General features: G+C 35.8%; 1 protein-coding gene across 7 annotated transcripts in view; it reads left to right on the top strand.

Annotated features, from left to right (window-relative positions):
• LOC108904866 (sodium-independent sulfate anion transporter-like) overlaps nucleotides 1-17,638 on the top strand; it is a 41,312-nt gene that overhangs the window by 18,137 nt on the left and 5,537 nt on the right. For 4 of the 7 annotated variants that reach the window (XM_023457411.1, XM_023457413.1, XM_023457414.1 and 1 more), the window contains exons 2-10: nucleotides 788-860; nucleotides 3,724-3,812; nucleotides 5,838-6,047; nucleotides 7,810-8,030; nucleotides 10,009-10,183; nucleotides 10,236-10,400; nucleotides 15,359-15,661; nucleotides 15,738-16,036; nucleotides 16,140-16,287. In XM_023457411.1, coding sequence (XP_023313179.1) covers nucleotides 788-860; nucleotides 3,724-3,812; nucleotides 5,838-6,047; nucleotides 7,810-8,030; nucleotides 10,009-10,183; nucleotides 10,236-10,400; nucleotides 15,359-15,661; nucleotides 15,738-16,036; nucleotides 16,140-16,287 — 1,683 coding nt within the window. Of the gene's footprint in view, nucleotides 1-787; nucleotides 950-3,723; nucleotides 3,813-5,837; nucleotides 6,048-7,809; nucleotides 8,031-10,008; nucleotides 10,184-10,235; nucleotides 10,401-15,358; nucleotides 15,662-15,737; nucleotides 16,037-16,139; nucleotides 16,288-17,638 lie in introns of all 7 variants that reach the window. The other 3 variants (XM_018707562.1, XM_018707564.1, XM_018707563.1) reach the window with 1 other exon arrangement.

Genomic DNA, 17,638 nt, shown 5'->3' with positions numbered 1-17,638 from the left:
AAAAAGTACTTTACTGTTTTCTCGTGGAAATGAACGGAAAAAAGTTATAAGCGAAAAAAGTGAATTTACGTAAAAATTATACAATTAACCACCCTGTAAACAATCTTCCCCCCATTTTTATGACTGTGGAAACTAATATGTTATTGTACATAATATTTAGCATCTATAGTGATAAATTCAGCTTGCCGAAACAAAAAGTCGCGAAATGGTCATTTCTCAGTTTATTTTCCTGGCCTAAATGTGCCTTATGCAAATGTTGCTGGTTTCAAAGATACAAGGCGTTCAATGTCTGAATTTTGTTTTGACATTCCTCAATAATTTTGGAAACTCTCAGAGTATGAACAAAAAAACTATCGCTATTATGTTTTTTGACATGACAAATAAGAATTTTTACATAATTTTGGCGATGTTTGTATACGGGCGTCAATTATTCCCTATCCCTTTGATAAATAGGGGAATTTCGAGTTTCCCCAACCTTTCGCAGACACCTTGTTTAGTAATTTCTCGGGAGCACGGTAGATGAAGTCAAAATAGCACCAGAACTTCTTATAATTTTTCTTCTAATGATCCTTCTAATCAAAATATCAATCAAGATGACAAAATTTTATTAAAATGTATACTTATATGTATTTGGTGGTTTCATAGTATGAACCCAAGGTATTTTGGTTACGTGTAGACATACGTATACGCCTACAAAATATTTAAATCATTTTCGAGTCGAATAATTCTCAACTACTCTGGATTTTGAATATTTTATTTTAATTATGCATCTACATATTTTTTACAGGTGGGTATTCCCTAAGTGCCAGGCAGATCATCAAAAAAAGACTGCCCATATTAGCTTGGTTGCCTGCGTACACATTTGGAACATTCCTTCAAGACATACTGGCTGGTTTCACGGTTGGTCTGACTGAAATACCACAGGGTATCGCATACGCTCTAGTCGCAGGTAAAATATGTTACATATCCAGTTTCAACAAATCTTTATAATTATTGACGTGCAACTAGGGTTTGCAATCTCGCATTCCGCGTTACAGCATTCCAGCAATTTCCCGCATGTCAATGAGACCTGCGGAATTCCCGCATCTGTGCGGTAATTCCCGCGCGGGAAATTTTTGAATAGAACACGTCCGTGTAGCGACATAGCGCATGAAGCGCGCGAGCGCCCCGTTTGGTTTGCGTGCGCATCCCGTTCCCCTGTGATAGCATCGATTAATCGAGCGAAAGAAATGACTAAAATCGGCAGATCTTTTCATCATTCAAACAAATTCCTTGATTCGTTTGTTTATTTTCGAGAAAAAAAGTGTTTACAAAGTAAAATTTTATATATAACTAATAGTTTTGTCTTCTTGTATGTTACTTTAATTATACTATACTGCCCTACTTCGGAAAAAGACCGTATATGCAGTTTTGTGACAAATTGAGAAAATTACATTTTTGAANGAAAAAAAAAGTACTTTACTGTTCTCTCGTGGAAATGAACGGAAAAAGTTATAAGCGAAAAAAGTGAATTTACGTAAAAATTATACAATTAACCACCCTGTAAACAATCTTCCCCCCATTTTTATGACTGTGGAAACTAATATGTTATTGTACTTAACATAATATTTAGCATCTATAGTGATAAATTCAACTTGCCGAAACAAAAAGTCGCGAAATGGTCATTTCCCAGCTTATTTTCCTGGCCTAAATGTGCCTAATACAAATGTTGCTGGTTTCAAAGATACAAGGCGTTCAATGTTTGAATTTTGTTTTGACATTTCTCAATAATTTTGAAAACTGAATATGAACAAAAATACTGTCGCTATTATGTTTTTTGACATGACAAATAAGAATTTTTACCTAATTTTGGCGATGTTTGTATACGGGCGTCAATTATTCCCTATCCCTTTGATAAATAGGGGAATTTCGAGTTTCCCCAACCTTTCGCAGACACCTTGTTTAGTAATTTCTCGGGAGCACGGTAGATGAAGTCAAAATAGCACCAGAACTTCTTATAATTTTTCTTNTAGGTGCGATAAAATTCTATTTACATATTTCTTTCCTTGCGAAAGTTTTTGTCCGTTTTTATCACGCCGCCATAGCGGTCGCATTGTGCGAGGTCAGGTTTTACAGTGGACCAGTTTCCAGTGCCGTGCAGAAGTGTATTTTTAAATCAATTTCGAACTGACCTTTTCGATTTTTTCTTTACAAAATTGTATTTGTAAGGGTCTTCTATACATCCAGAATTTTTTTTTATTGGATAAGTTCTGAATCACCCTGTATAATGCTTATCTGTTGATTTTTAATTATCAAGAATTACTTATATTTCATTTGATTAAATATAAACATTCCACAATAATAGCATTATTATTTTCATATACAATAAATATATTTTTAAATCTCTCGCGGGAATTACAGCGGGATCCCGCTGTAAAGGCGAATTTACCGCAAATTTCCAGCTGGAAAAAAAAACTGCGGGATTGCAAACCCTACGTGCAACATAAAACATCAGGCATATTTCGTGCTTCTATTTTGTTTTATACAGGCTGTCCCATAATTAGTGTGCAATACTTTAACAGTAGATTCTACGGTCAAAAATAAGATTATTATTTTCTATAAACAAGGGTCGAAAAATGCTCTCTAAGGGAGCTACGCCCCCCTAAAAGGGGTGTCAGGAGATCATATTTTTTAAAATATTTTCCAAAACCAGTTAACATATCATTATGAATTTTGGTTGGACACTCAATAATGTTCTAACGAACTACACGAAGACTGTTTAAAAATTTTAGTCAGGGGTGTCACGGGTAAAATGCGCCCCCAATTTTTTGCATGTCAATATTTTCAAATTTAAACATCAAACTAAGATAGATAAGAGTCTTTAAAAAAAAGGACTCTTGATTTAGTTCGATAAAATGCTTCGTTTTCAAGAAAAATCGCTTTTAAAGTTTTATTACATAATCTCAAGAATGGAAAAGAATTACATGAATAGGTAAGTAGGCCATGAAAACAGATGTTTGTTTACTTGAATTAATTTGACAGATTTATTATTAAACACAAATTTTTGCTTTCACTTTACGGTGCTGTATTGGATATTAAGTAAAATCTAAAGAAAGAATGCAGAATTTTAATAATAATTTGAATAGACATGCATTTTGTGTATGGATTTTGTAATGGAAGAGCACTACCGGCACCAAGGGAATTACCAACGGAGATACCCAAATCGGAGGCAAACTGGACATAGAATATTTTCTGCGTCCATAGACGATTAACGGAAAATGGATCTTTTAGAAAACTGCGCAGTCAAGGAAGACCACCAAATAATTTTGGAAATACCTTAAATCAATTTGATGATAACTCTAATATTTTCAAATGTAAACATCAAACTATGATAGAAATGGGTTTTTTACAAAAAAATGGGCTCTAGATTTACTTCCATAAAATGATTCGTTTTCAAAAAATATCTATTTAGACGGTCGATAGCCGCACGGTTTAAGGCGTCAGTACTTAAATCGATGTGTCGATCTGCCCGGGTTTCGAATCCCGCGGCCGGCCGGTAGACCGTAGATTAGCCATGCTTGTACGGAGGATTGGCACCCTCTGTGCAGGTATAGTAGGGTGGAAGAATGTTGGCTTGGGTCAATGTGAGAGATTGACACCGGTTGGCATTTGACCACCCCCCTAATTAATGAGGTTTTCCAGGTTTCCCTCATTCCTGCACTGAATGGNGTTGCCTGCGTACACATTTGGAACATTCCTTCAAGACATACTGGCTGGTTTCACGGTTGGTCTGACTGAAATACCACAGGGTATCGCATACGCTCTAGTCGCAGGTAAAATATGTTACATTTCCAGTGTCAACAAATCTTTATAATTATTGACGTGCAACATAAAACATCAGGCATATTTCAGGCTTCTATTTTGTTTTATACAGGCTGTCCCATGATTTCCATTTCCAAAATGATTTTTTATTGATATCTTCGGAACCTATCAAAGACCAAAGCGCTAGGCAGTATGTACCAGGTTCAGTCGCTACGCAGCAACTCGGCATTGAAATATTTGAAACACTTGTTGCCATATTTATTTAGCCCTACCCATATACAGGTGTGGTCGCCCAGTTGAAGAACGCGCGCAGGCAAATGGCGTACACACAGCCGAACTGGGCGACTGGGTCATAAATTTCAGTTGTAGATAAATTGCCTAGTAATTACCCCATAATTAGTGTGCAATACTTTAGCGGTAGGTTCTTCGATCAAAGATAAGATTATTTTTTTCTATAAACAAGGGTCGAAAAATGCTCCCTAAGGGAGCTACGCCCCCCTAAAAGGGATGTCAGGAGATCATATTTTTTTAAATATGTTCCAAAACCAGTTAACATATCATTACAAATTTTGGTTTGACACTCAATAATGTTCTAATGAACTACACGAAGACTGTTTAAAAATTTTAGTCAGGGGTGTATCAGGAACGGGGCTCACGGGTAAAATGCGCCCCGCGCAAAAATTTTTTGCATGTCAATATTTTCAACATCAAACATCAAACTAAGACAGATAAGAGTCTTTAAAAAAGAGGACTCTTGATTTAGTTCGATAAAATGCTTCGTTTTCAAGAAAAATCGATTTTAAAGTTTTATTACATAATCTCAAGAATGGAAAAGGATTACATGAATAGGTAAATAGGCCATGAAAACAGGTGTTTGTTTACTTGAATTAATTTGACAAATTTATTATTAAACTTAAAGTTTTGCTTTCACTTTACGGTGCTGTATTGGATATTAAGTAAAATCTAAAGAAAGAATGCAGAATTTTAATAATAATTTGAATAGACATGCATTTTGTGTATGGATTTTGTAATGGGAGAGCACTACCGGCACCAATGGAATACCAACGGAGATACCCGAAAAAAAAATGGGCTCTAGATTTACTTCCATAAAATGATTCGTTTTCAAAAAATTTCTATTTAGACGGTCGATAGCTGCACGGTTTAAGACGTCAGTACTTAAATCGATGTGTCGATCTGCCCGGGTTTCGAATCCCACGGCCGGCCGGTAGACCGTAGATTAGCTATGCTTGTACGGAGGATTGGCACCCTCTGTACAGGTATGGTAGGGTGGAAGAATGTTGGCTTGGGTCAATGTGAGAGACTGACACCGGTTGGCATTTGACCACCCCCCTAATTAATGAGGTTTTCCAGGTTTCCCTCATTCCTGCACTGAATGGTGGTTAGGGCCTACCAACATAAGTCGTTCCTGGGCGCAAATGCGGCCTGCGTAATAATAATATGCCGCCTCCTCTCCCGCACAAGTCTCCGACTTCTGGGCTAACTTTCGTAGTTAGAATGAGGAGTAGAGATATTATTATTACTATTATTATTTATTATTTAGATGGTATATCTCATGTCCATCTTCTTCATTTCAAACTACAAATTTAGAATTATGGGATACCCTGTATACTCGTATGTACTATCTTTGTTGATATGGAGAGTTGTCTGATTCAGTAATAAAGTAAAATGGCATAATTTTTACAGAACGATGTTCTATAGAAATTAAACATTATTTTTTAAATCTGTATCACCGTCCAGACTTGTATTTGTTCCGATTGTGATAACGTTCCGTAAATAGTCATGCATGCATGCTGTAAAAATGGAACGGCAATATTTTTATTCAATTAAATATGTAAACATACAGATTAATTTGTTAATAATATTGTGTATTATTGAACGTGTTTACTTCCTCTCAACGTGTTCAGAACTCAAATATATAAATTTGCTTTTTATTTCTTTCTACATTTTTCAAGCACGAAATTCGAAACTATCGTGCGTTAAAATTAAGAAATAAATGTTTCAAATTCTTTGTTTAGGTCTGCCTTCTCAATATGGACTATACAGCGGTTTCATGGGCTGTTTCGTGTACTTTCTGCTGGGCAGTTGCAAAGACCTTAACGTTGGGCCCACCGCCATCATGGCGCTCATGATACAGCCCTTTGTAACCTCCATGGGAGCAGCAGGGGCGGTCTTGCTATGTTTCTTGTCAGGATGTATTATTTTTATACTAGGACTACTTCATTTAGGTAAGAACAGCATTAGATTATGGATAAATCTCATGTAAAAAATACTACCAACACATAGGCATGAATACTCCTTAGGGTGGACAAAAAAATTTTTGAATTTGTAAAAATGTTGGATTTATTCAAAAAATTATATTTATAATAAATAAGTATGTGATTTATGGTTTGCAAAGAGCTTTATACAAGGCAAATGACAATAAATTTGGAGCATACACGTACAGCCAGGTTCCATTTCTGGTTAATAAACTGTAGGGTACCAGGGTCGATGTTCAATCATAGTTCTTGATGGATCGGTAAAGCTTCTGTAGCGAAGTCCCCTTTATATTTGGACATTTAGCCACTCTGGATTTTTCCAATTTTTAGACTTTAGTTGGCTCGAGATTGAACTTGTAGTTAATTGTAGTAATTGCTGTTTTCCTCAGTATGAATTAAGGTTTTAATAAATTTTTTATTTCCCTGCGCCTTTGGAGATTGGGGGCGGCGGTGTTATGGAAGGTATCTTAGAAAATTTTTAAAACCTTGTTGAAAATTTTCGCTACGCGTCTTCTGCTTCATACGGAGCGTCCTGTTTTTATCGGTTTTAAGTACTTACTACATTATCAGGATTTCTCTTAGGCATCTTTATTTTCGCTACTATCAAACCTTACTCGCTTAAAAATTTGTCACAATAGGTATTCAAAAATGACAGAGAGGAGTGTTTTTAATGCATATCGGGTAATTAAAATGCTTTGTTTGCACTGTTTATCATCAATTAATTTGAGACGATTGTGAGGAAATTTTTTATAATAATAATTATGGTACTATAAACTTAATTGTCAATAAATAAATCTCATAGTCTGATCTGTACAATTTTTTTACGATTGTTATTCATTATTTCTGTTTATACAATCGCTAAATCCACTACGTTCATATTAATATTACCTCAGCCTGAAGTAATACAAATCTCGAGCCAAGGTTTATTATTATTAAATTTATGAATATCTTTGTAAATTGAGGATTAGCAAAGTTTTCTTAAGCGATTTATTAATGTGATAAAAAGTTAGCAAGCATTATCATTGTCGTTAACCCCTCCCCACAAAATGTAAATGTAAAAATAAAACATTGGGATGGAATAGAGATATTGTTATATTTAATTAATCACTCACTGCCCTTACAATTTGATTGATTATGACAAATGTCTGTGTAAACTTATTATATCTATTTTGCTCTAATGAATACTGAAGTACTTTGTAATTAAGTAGAAGTAATATTTAAAATGCTATTTATACAGCCAAATACACAAACTTCATTATCAAACTTCTAGAGACCCTCAAGGTCGATGGACGCTGGCCATCCGAGTCACTTCCGTTCTAGAACCGGCCTTATTCATCTACTGTTTGTTTCTTGATTAAAATTTATACAAGAAGTTAAATAGAATGTCAGCTCTGGTTCCTTAACGAAGATATAGCAGCTTGAAGATGACCCATTGATGTATTTTTACATATCTTCAAGACCAGTTGAGTCTAAACTAAGCAATTTTTTAAAATTACAAATATTTACGGACAATTTTTTTTGAAAAAGATGCAACATTTTGAAATCCGCTGCTGAAAATTATTTATCTTTTTTTCGCAAAAACGAATTGTGCGTTTGCCAAGCCATGTGTCAAGAAAATTATTTATAGTTCAACCTTTCATTTCGAATGTACTATACCGCGTTCTAATTTAAATCATATAATAATTTAAATAATTTGTATAAACTGTAACTAAATCTCATACGATTATTCCAGGATTTATCGTCGAATTCTTCTCCTACCCAGTCATAGCAGGCTTCACCACTGCCGCAGCTCTAAATATAGCCTCGTCACAGATCAAGAGCTTATTGGGCATAGCAGGAAAGTCCCAAGAGTTCCTGGAATCCTGGATATATGTCGTTGAGCACATCAAGGAGACCAGAAAGTGGGACGCCGTTCTTGGTTTTACCACGATAGTATTTTTAGTTATTACTAAGGTAAGATTACTAGTTTTGTGATACCAGAACCGCTGTTAAAGAAACGATGAGATCCGGGAAGCACAGAAATATACAGTAACTAGTAGCCATTGAAGATTTGTTGATGCTCTGTATCAGCCAAATGTTATTATTAAAATATTGTGGTCGTTAAAAAGTTTCACAAAGAAACACATCGTATATCGGCATAAAATACAGAAATAAATAATTTTTACTTTGGTAGATTTTACTTTGGTAGACTTTGTATAAAGAAACTCGATGTACCAATGTATTTTTTAAGACAAAATGTACCAAATTTGAAAGTAAAAGTACTGCTTCTGGTAACACGTCACTTTGCTGTTATATCATATAACTCATTGTCAGGTTTACAGTCAACTTGCATTTCGATCGAGTAAACAATGATCAAGTTCGTGTCTATGAAACTATTGGTCGACGGAACCAATCGAATAGCAGAATATCCGCCAAAGATGCGCTTTCATACATATTTTAATAGTTTTAATTTCGTGCGTATCATTCGCGGTTTAATTTTGTTAGTGATGGATGAATAGGAATTATAATTTTATAATACCCGCTTTAACCTTCCTAAATACATCCCTCTGCAAGTTTTTGAACATACCGTGGCTGTGTACAATTGTTTACTTAGTTAGTTATTTTAAAACAGACTTTATTTTTTCATAATTAATTATTATTTATAATTTCATTTTAATAACGTATGTTTATTTACATACATCTATGTATATACCAGTTAATATTTTAATAAATCATGCAAAAAAAATTTTGGTAACTCGAAAACTTTTTATGTTCGGCGCCTTTTCTGCATTAACATAAAGAAATACGAATTTAAAGTAATATGAATATTTATAGAAATGCAGTCTGTTTTGCAAAATATTTTCCATTGTAGTTTCGCATTCTGTCACTCCATCAGCTTAATACAGTTGGCTTAAAATATTAGGTAAACAACTGGCAACACTGATAAGCGAGCACGTCGGGCACTCGGTGTCGCAGGGAAGGGTTTAAAGAGAAGTTGAGAAAATAACGAATTGTTCTCGAACTATTTATTTGAATTTAAAAAATTACTACCGTTTATTTATTTGATTGTCGCGACAAAGTTTCCAATGTCTGATAATAACATAGTAATCGAAGACATGACGGACACCGGATTCGGATTCACCGACCCGAAAAACGTGTAGATATGTAGATTTACTTTGTTGGCATTTGATTATCTACATTTGACCTTGAACTGACCTTCAACAAGAGCTAATCGGATCAAACGGAAACCGGATTCGGATTCAGTGACCGCAAGAACATATAGCTACCATGGCAAAGCGTTAAACTCACACATGCACAAACGACAATGAAATGCACGGCTAATGTCCCTCAGCAAAAAACCGGAATTGTTGACCGGCACGCCAGGGCGACAGGGCAGGCATTAAGGTGCCGCTAGATACGTATGGAATGAATTGATCGATGCGAAACTTCAGATCAAAGGCAAACATGTACATGTTATTGTGAAGTAGTAAAAATAGTATCTACAAAAAACTTCGACTATTTTTAGATGTGCGCCTGCGACCTCGGCAAATATTGAACGGTCATTGTGATTTTTAAAATGGGTATTTACCGATCGCCAGAGACGATTAAGGGCGGAACACTTAGGACGACTTTTAATTATTTTCTACAATCGCTTTCCTTATAAGTAAGAAATTATTATTTTGTTAAGTTTTGCTGGTACTTATTATAACCTACTATACGTGTATTTTTTATAGTAAGTTATATGTGAAGCATTTAGTGTAGAGCAATAGACACTGTCTCTTTTTATTTTATACTATGTATTAAGCAAACACTTACATATATTTTTTTACAATGTATAGAGTGTAGTTATAAGAAGGCAACAGTTGTCACTTTTTGTTTGCAGCCGCGCTAACATATCTGATCTGTAGTTATTATAAATTTCTGTTGATATAGTATGAGAATTTTATTTCAGGAAATAAGGAGATATGGAACTCTGAAAATTCGTCCAGAATGGTCGAGGAATAGGAACATCCTCGGTATATTCCTTTTTATGTTCTCACTAGCTAGGAATGCTATCGCTGTGATCGTAGGCACCCTGCTTGCCTACAATTATTACGAGGATGATAATACTCCATTTAGATTAACAGGTAACCTAACTTTACACCAAATTTTCCTTAGTTAAAAAACGTGTTTTTGCAGGTAATGTGACAGGAGGTCTTCCAGAGTTTACTGCTCCACCATTCACAACCACCTTCAATGGTACCAACTTCGCATTTACGGACATGATTAGAGAGTACGGAGCCGTAATTATTTTTTGCCCCCTAGTAGCAGTTTTGGAGCATATAGCCATTGCAAAGTCATTTTGTGAGTACAATTACTTTGGAAACTATGAGGTAGTGGACACTTTACAAACACATTGCTTGAATTCTTCTTACAGCAACTTATTGGTTGTTGCATTTATTTTATGCATTTGCAGCAAATTTATTCTAGCAAGTCTCTTTAGGCAAGTTCTTGTAAGTTGTTAGCCATAACGAATTATTTTAAGGTATACTGGTTTGCTAACCTTTAGCAAGTCAGGATATACAGGGTGATAGATTGAGGAATATGTTTATTTACAGTGACATTCACAAATATAGGGAAAATTTAGTTATACGAAAATGTGACTTTTATACAGAGAATACTTTTGACATATATCAAATTCCGTCTTCACCATTGAGTCTATTTATATACAGGGTAGTCCATCGAAAACGTACCGCAAGACATTACAGGGTAGTAATGAACTTTTCGGCAAAATTCAAAAACAGGTAAAGTTTGCTTCTGAGAGGGACAACTTTTGGCGCAAAAAGCATAGCAAAATCTTCAACCCCCTAAGTGGGGATGCCATCCCCCAAATTTTTTTAAATGGGAATGAGGGTCAAGTTGGGGGTCATTAGAAAGGGCTTTTAATTCTCTATACATCGATTCTTACTTTTTGAAAATCGATTCATTATTTTAGAAAATATGCAGCTTTGAAAATACGAACAATATTTTTGACGAGAAATGCGAAAATCGATTTAATTTTACTTCAAAACTTACGGTATTAGTCAAGTAAATGCTGAAAATGTTGTCCGCCAACTTGCATACAATGATACAGGTTGTCTTCAAACCGTTGTCGAACATTCTGGAGCACTTGCGGTGTTACTTCGCGACATACATTAATGATTCGTCCTCGCAGATCTTCCAAGGTATCAGGTGGAGTGCTGTAAACTTTGCTTTTAATGTGCCCCCAGAGAAAGAAATCTAAAGGATTTAAGTCGGGTGACCGAGGGGGCCACTCAATTGCACCTCTTCGTCCTATCCAGCGTCCTGGAAACGTCTCATTTAGGTAATTGCGCACATTGAGCGAGTAATGTGGAGGAGCTCCGTCTTGCTGGAAAATCAGTTCGTGTTCATTGTAAGCAGGGTCGTCCTCTATGATATTTGTTAGAGCTGGGTCGATGACATTTTGTAGTAAATCCAAGTACATATCGCCTGTCAAATTTCCAGGAAGGAAAAAAGGACCTACAATGGAATTTCCAAAAATACCTGCCCATACATTCAACTTCTGGGGGTGTTGGGAGTGTGTCTCATGGAAAATCCTTGGATTGGTATCAGCCCAGTAACGACAATTATGGCGATTCACTAAACCATTCAAGAAGAACGTACACTCGTCCGAAAAACACACATTAAAGAGGAAATTATCGTTTATCGCTCGTTCAGTCATTATTTCGCAAAATTGCAAACGACGATCAAAATCGTCTTCATTTAGCTCTTGCACTAGCCGAATCTTATAAGGATGGAATTTGTATTTTTTTAATATTCGTTGGACACTTGTACGACTCACTCCTGTCGCAGTAGCCAATTGCATTGTACTCAGCGTACTATCCATTGCCACTTGCCCCAATACCGCTATTTCCGTAGGTTCATTTAGTACCGGATTTTCAACCTGCCTCTTTTTGTTATGAACGGAGCCAGTTTCGCGAAATTTGGCCACCAATTCGCGAACAATTTTTCCAGACGCATGTTTCTCAGGATGCCGTTGGTTGAACAGTTCGGCGACCCGATTTCCGCATTCATTGTTTTTGAAAAAAAGCTCAATAATTTCTACTCTTTCTGGAATTGAGTACACCATAATTAATCAATTTAAAAGACTCGGCAGTATTGGTACTCTTCAACTACAAGTCACAAGACAGTTATCTAGCAACTTCTTGTGGCCTATCTAAATACGAAACAAAAAGCGGACAATTTTTTGCTCACCAAAATCAGGCTAAAGAATTCGCAAATCAGAAAAAAAACAGCGAATTCTTTTGAAGGAATTTACCAAGCTAATACCGTAAGTTTTGAAGTAAAATTAAATCGATTTTCGCATTTCTCGTCAAAAATATTGTTCGTATTTTCAAAGCTGCATATTTTCTAAAATAATGGATCGATTTTCAAAAAGTAAGAATCGATGTATAGATAATTAAAAGCCCTTTCTAATGACCCCCCACTTGACCCCCATTCCCATTTAAAAAAATGTAGGGGCACCCTAGCACCCCCACTTAGGGGGTTAAGATTTTGGTATGCTTTTTGAGCCAAAAGTTGTCCCCCTCAGAAACAAATTTGACCTGTTTTTGGATTTTGCCGAAAAGTTCTTTACTACCCTTAATGCCTTGCGGTACGTTTTCGATGGGCTACCCTGTATATAATTTATTTATACATGTATTTACACTGTTGAACAGGTAGTACCCAATAGGGTTCTGTAGTAAATAGGCAACCAGCAGTACATTTTTATAGATTTTATTACACAGTTTGTCTAACTATGAATCAATGCACAAATAACAGACTTTCCTCCATTCTAACGCAGATTTTCTATAAAATGGAGTTATTTTAAAACTTAAATTACTTTTTGTTGCAAAGAAATTTGTAATTTGCCGCTTTTGAGCAAGCGGCAGAGTAAATTACAAATTTCTTTACATCAAGATATTATTTGAGTTTCAAACTAAGTCCATTTTATAGAAAATCTGCATTAAAATGGGAGAAAGTCTGTTATTTGTGCATTAATTTATATTTAGACAAACTATGTAATAAAATCTATAAAAATGTATTGCTGATTGCCTATTTGCTATAGAGCCCTATTAATTACAAACGATAGTTGAAGAAAAAAAAAAACAGATTAAAATTATAACGAGCGTTCAAATAAAAACGTGGTCAAGTTGGTTCTGAAAATTCGGACGTAGGGCGTAGCGTATAGCAAATGAACTTAAACGTCATCTGTCAAAGAGCTGTATCGCCGCTTTGTTATTGAAACTGACAGCTGCTATACAGCTCGTTGAGAAATGAGGTTAAGTTGGTTGCTATAAGCTACGCCCTACGTCCAATGTGTCAGATCCAACTTCGACCACGTTTTTATTTGAACGCTCGTTATATCTATTAGATCCGGTGACGACAGTGTCAATATGAATTTTTCAACAAATGCGAAGTCGAAGTCTCGAAACGTTTTTGTTTTGTCAAAACATTATTATCAATATAATGTAGGTGGACTTGTTAGAAAAGACATGACATTACATTTCTCAGTATTCGTCATCGGCATACAGAATAAAATTTACATCTAAGTGGTTGACTAGATAATTAATGAACATAATGAATAATAAAGGACCCAGAATAGAACCTTGATGCAACCACATACTGATACACCAAACATATCAAGCTTTTGAAGTAAAATTGATTGATCAAGTATATCAAACGTCTTGCTAAAGTACACATATAGTATATGACCTCAGTTTGCAAATTGCTGTAAATGGAATCAATTATAAAACCATGTTGACAAGGTGTTATCATATTAGAAATGTTGTAAATAGAGCCATAAAGTAAAATATTTTACAAAAATTACATATGACGGAAATGGAACGAAAATTAGTAATGTCAAATTTATAACCTTTTTGAAAATTTGGCACACTTTTAAACGCTTCCGCGATTGGACAATCGGCACTCGGTTAGCCATAGGGTACGCAGGCCCACAAACAGAAATCGAAGAGTCCTTTTTCCCAAACTAGGTGACCTTTATGTTTTTGGAGTCGCTGATCACGATTCCGGTGTCCATTCCTAGCTAAGATATCAAGATCAAAGCGGACGGATTTGACCTCTAGATGACCTGCAAATGACCTACAGAGGTCGGTTCGACCAACAGGTCGAAGCGTATTCGAATGTAAAATGTTTCGCTTTTTCAGAATCCGGGATCAAAAAAATTGTATCATTCGAATTAATATGTTTGACTTTCATTTGACCTTGATCTAGACGTGATGGGGTCATATGGACACCGGAATTGTGATTAGCGACCCAAAAACATAAGGGTCTCCTAGTCTGGGAAAAAGGATATTTCTATTTCTGGTTGTGGACCTGTGTAATTTTTTTAAGTAATGAGAGAAAATCTGAGCAGTCTCTTAATAGAAATGTGGGAAAGTTATCCGGGCTGGTAGTAAATTTAAGTTTAATTTCACTAAACTCAGGAAGTCACGAAGAAATTATTGATAATAAATTACACAGGACCACAAAAAAAATGAGTGGAGGGTTCCTTGAACCAAGTGGATTATATTTTTTTTGGGTCGCTGAAATCGAATCCGAAACCTGTTTTTCCCCATCACGTCAGCGTTTTTTCTAACCTCAAAAAACAGCTTGAAACCATGAAACCCAAGAATATCAACTCTTAAACCACATAACCCTATATTTTTATAACTCAATAACCTTGAGATGGATAACCTATAACTCTAAAACCCATAACCTTAAAATCTGAGTTATGAAAGTATAGGGTTATATGGTTTAAGGGTTGATATTGTTGGGTTTCATAGTTTCAAGCTGTTTTTTGAGGTTAGAAAAAAACGCTGACGTGTTGTGGTCCTGTGTTATTGACTATTTCAACTCAAAGGTTTCGAAATATTTTGTTGGAAATAAGTCCCACTGAATGGGGATTTCCATCGCACCAAAAATGTGTGTTATGAATATTGAAAATCCTTCTCTTGTAAATCTCATCTCATCGGTCCATAATAGATACAATTTGAAAAGTCGCCTCCTACTTTGTTCCATTGTCTTTTATACCATTCGCAAAATTCTTCAACTTACAACTGCGTTATGGTGCTGCTCATAGATGGCGTAGACAAAAGTTAAGTGCAGTTTAAAAAACGCTTCGTACCTCGACTATCCGTTCGATTTTTAAAAAAAATATATTCTGGAGAACATGTACTAGTATCCACCAATTAAAATTACATCCTGCGTATGCTTATTTCAATAGAAACCTAATATGTATAATACCCAATTCCGTCATTTAGCCAAGGGTCGTACACTGGACGCCACGCAGGAGCTCATAGCCCTTGGTATGTGCAACATCATGGCATCTTTCGTACAGTCGATGCCAATCACTGGTTCCTTCACCAGAACAGCTGTGAATAACGCCTCAGGAGTAAAAACTACAGCCGGAGGCATCATCACTGGAGCTATGGTTCTTCTGGCCTTGGGTTTTCTAACCTCAACTTTCCGCTACATCCCGAAGGCTACCTTGGCTGCGGTCATCATGGTGGCCATGTACTATTTGTGTGAATTTCACGCCTTTCTCTTACTATGGAAGACAAAGAGTAAGTTTTCCAATATCCAAATGGTGACCATATCATTATTTATGTTAGTCGACGATTTAAACTTTTTTTCTTACAGAAATTGATCTGATCCCACTCACTGCCACCCTCGTATGCTCTCTTCTGATCAGTTTGGAGTATGGAATCTTAATCGGCATTGCGACTAATATGATCTTCGTTCTGTACTCGTCCGCGCGTCCAAAATTGGACATCGAGCGACGCTCTGGTGACGTCTATCTGGTGAAATTAAAAACTGGACTCCATTTTGCTGCCGCGGAATATGTGAGAGAAAATATACTCTTCAATTGTAACGCGGAGAAGAGCACCGTGGTTATAGATGGGAAATATGTGGGAAACATAGACGCTACAGTAGCAAAGGTAGGATTTGTGCGACAACACTTTTTACTAACGTGGTTTTTGACCATAGGTTCGAAATACTTTTTTTAAGATACAACTAAGTGATTGTTTTTGTAATTTACAGAGCTTTAACGTGTTGAAAGAAGAATTAGAGTTGAGGGACCAAAAGCTGATATTCGTGAATTTTAAGGAATCTGTGATGAACACCTGCGTGGGGGTCAACAAAGAAATAAGAAGTTCCTTTAGGGACAGAATCGAGCAAATTCCTGAAGGTAAATAGTTTACACAGGGTGCAACTAAAATGCTTGTTCAAACTTTAATTCTGCGTCACAAATTAACAAAAAAATTCGTAACAAATATGTATCTGCAAACCCTTCGTTTCAGAGATTCCTTGAGTTAAAATAAAATAATGTTTTTTAACTAGATACAGGAAAATAGCTAGAGCGATTTCTTCCAAATTTGGTACAGGCAGCTTTATTTTGATTGTCCACAAAAATAAATATTTATTTTATTCAAAGGGGACTACCCTTCCGACTCAATATAGCGATTTCAACGATCTAAAAGCATATATAAATATAAATAGTGTTTTAGATCATCCGACGGGATGTCCTTCAGGATGTCGGTACAAGCCTTTTGGATAGCTTCTACGTCTACAAAACGCTTTCGTTTAATCGGTAAATGCATTTTTCCGAAAAGGTAAAAGTCGCACGGTGCCAAATCAGGGGCAGTTAAAATGCGATTTTTAATAAAAAAAATCGGTCACAAGTGTGGATCGATGAGTTGGTGCATTATCGTGTAATAAACGTCAACTTCTCTCTGCACGATATAGGCCATTGATTATAGGATTTTAAAATGAACTACTAGAAAGGTAGGCAAACTTCGCTGACGCGAAGTTTGACCTTTCTCTCGGGCCTTCGGCCCTCGAGCCGCGCTGCGCGCGGCCCGAGCACCGCTCCGCGGTGCTCTCCTCGCTGGTTAGTAAATATAACATTTTTTGAAACACCCTGTACTTTAGTTTTTAAACACCCCGTATATAAAAGTTTAATGAGAACGTTTTTCAAAAAAGAGTAGGCCCCGCTCGGGGAAAGACTAAGAAAAGTTTCTTCCAAACTTCCAAAAAAGGCATCTGGTTAAATGAAAAAGGAAAAACCTAGTCCACCTGTGTCAGTTTTATGAAACACCCAGTACATAAATTGCAAAAAACATGTGGTTAGTAGGGAATAAGATTTTTCATAAAAATATTGCAGACTTCAGTACAAACTGTAGAAATGGAAACAAATATACCTAAGGAAAGTTTCGTTCTGTTGGTAATTGGATCAGTTTTGTGGAACATCCAGTATAAAGATTCAAAAAGACACCTGGTTAATAAATATACAATTTTTCATTCAAAGACTCTAGTAAATAAAGACAAAGTTAAAAGTGAAAAAGGAAAAAATTGCCCGTAATTCAGCAGATGTGGGTCAATTTTGTGGAACGCCCAGTACATATATAGATTTTCTAAAAAGCGGCTGGTCAATAAATATACAACTTTTCATCAAAAGATTCCATGAAAAAATTAACAAAATGAATAAGGGAAAATCTGGTACACCTGTGTCAGTTTTATGGAACATCCTGTACATAAAT

Source organism: Anoplophora glabripennis, unplaced genomic scaffold, assembly GCF_000390285.2.
Source record: "Anoplophora glabripennis isolate ALB-LARVAE unplaced genomic scaffold, Agla_2.0 scaffold167, whole genome shotgun sequence".
Lineage (NCBI taxonomy): Eukaryota > Metazoa > Arthropoda > Insecta > Coleoptera > Cerambycidae > Anoplophora > Anoplophora glabripennis.
Note: the sequence above shows the minus strand (reverse complement) of the source record. Positions and strands in the feature narration are given on the sequence as shown.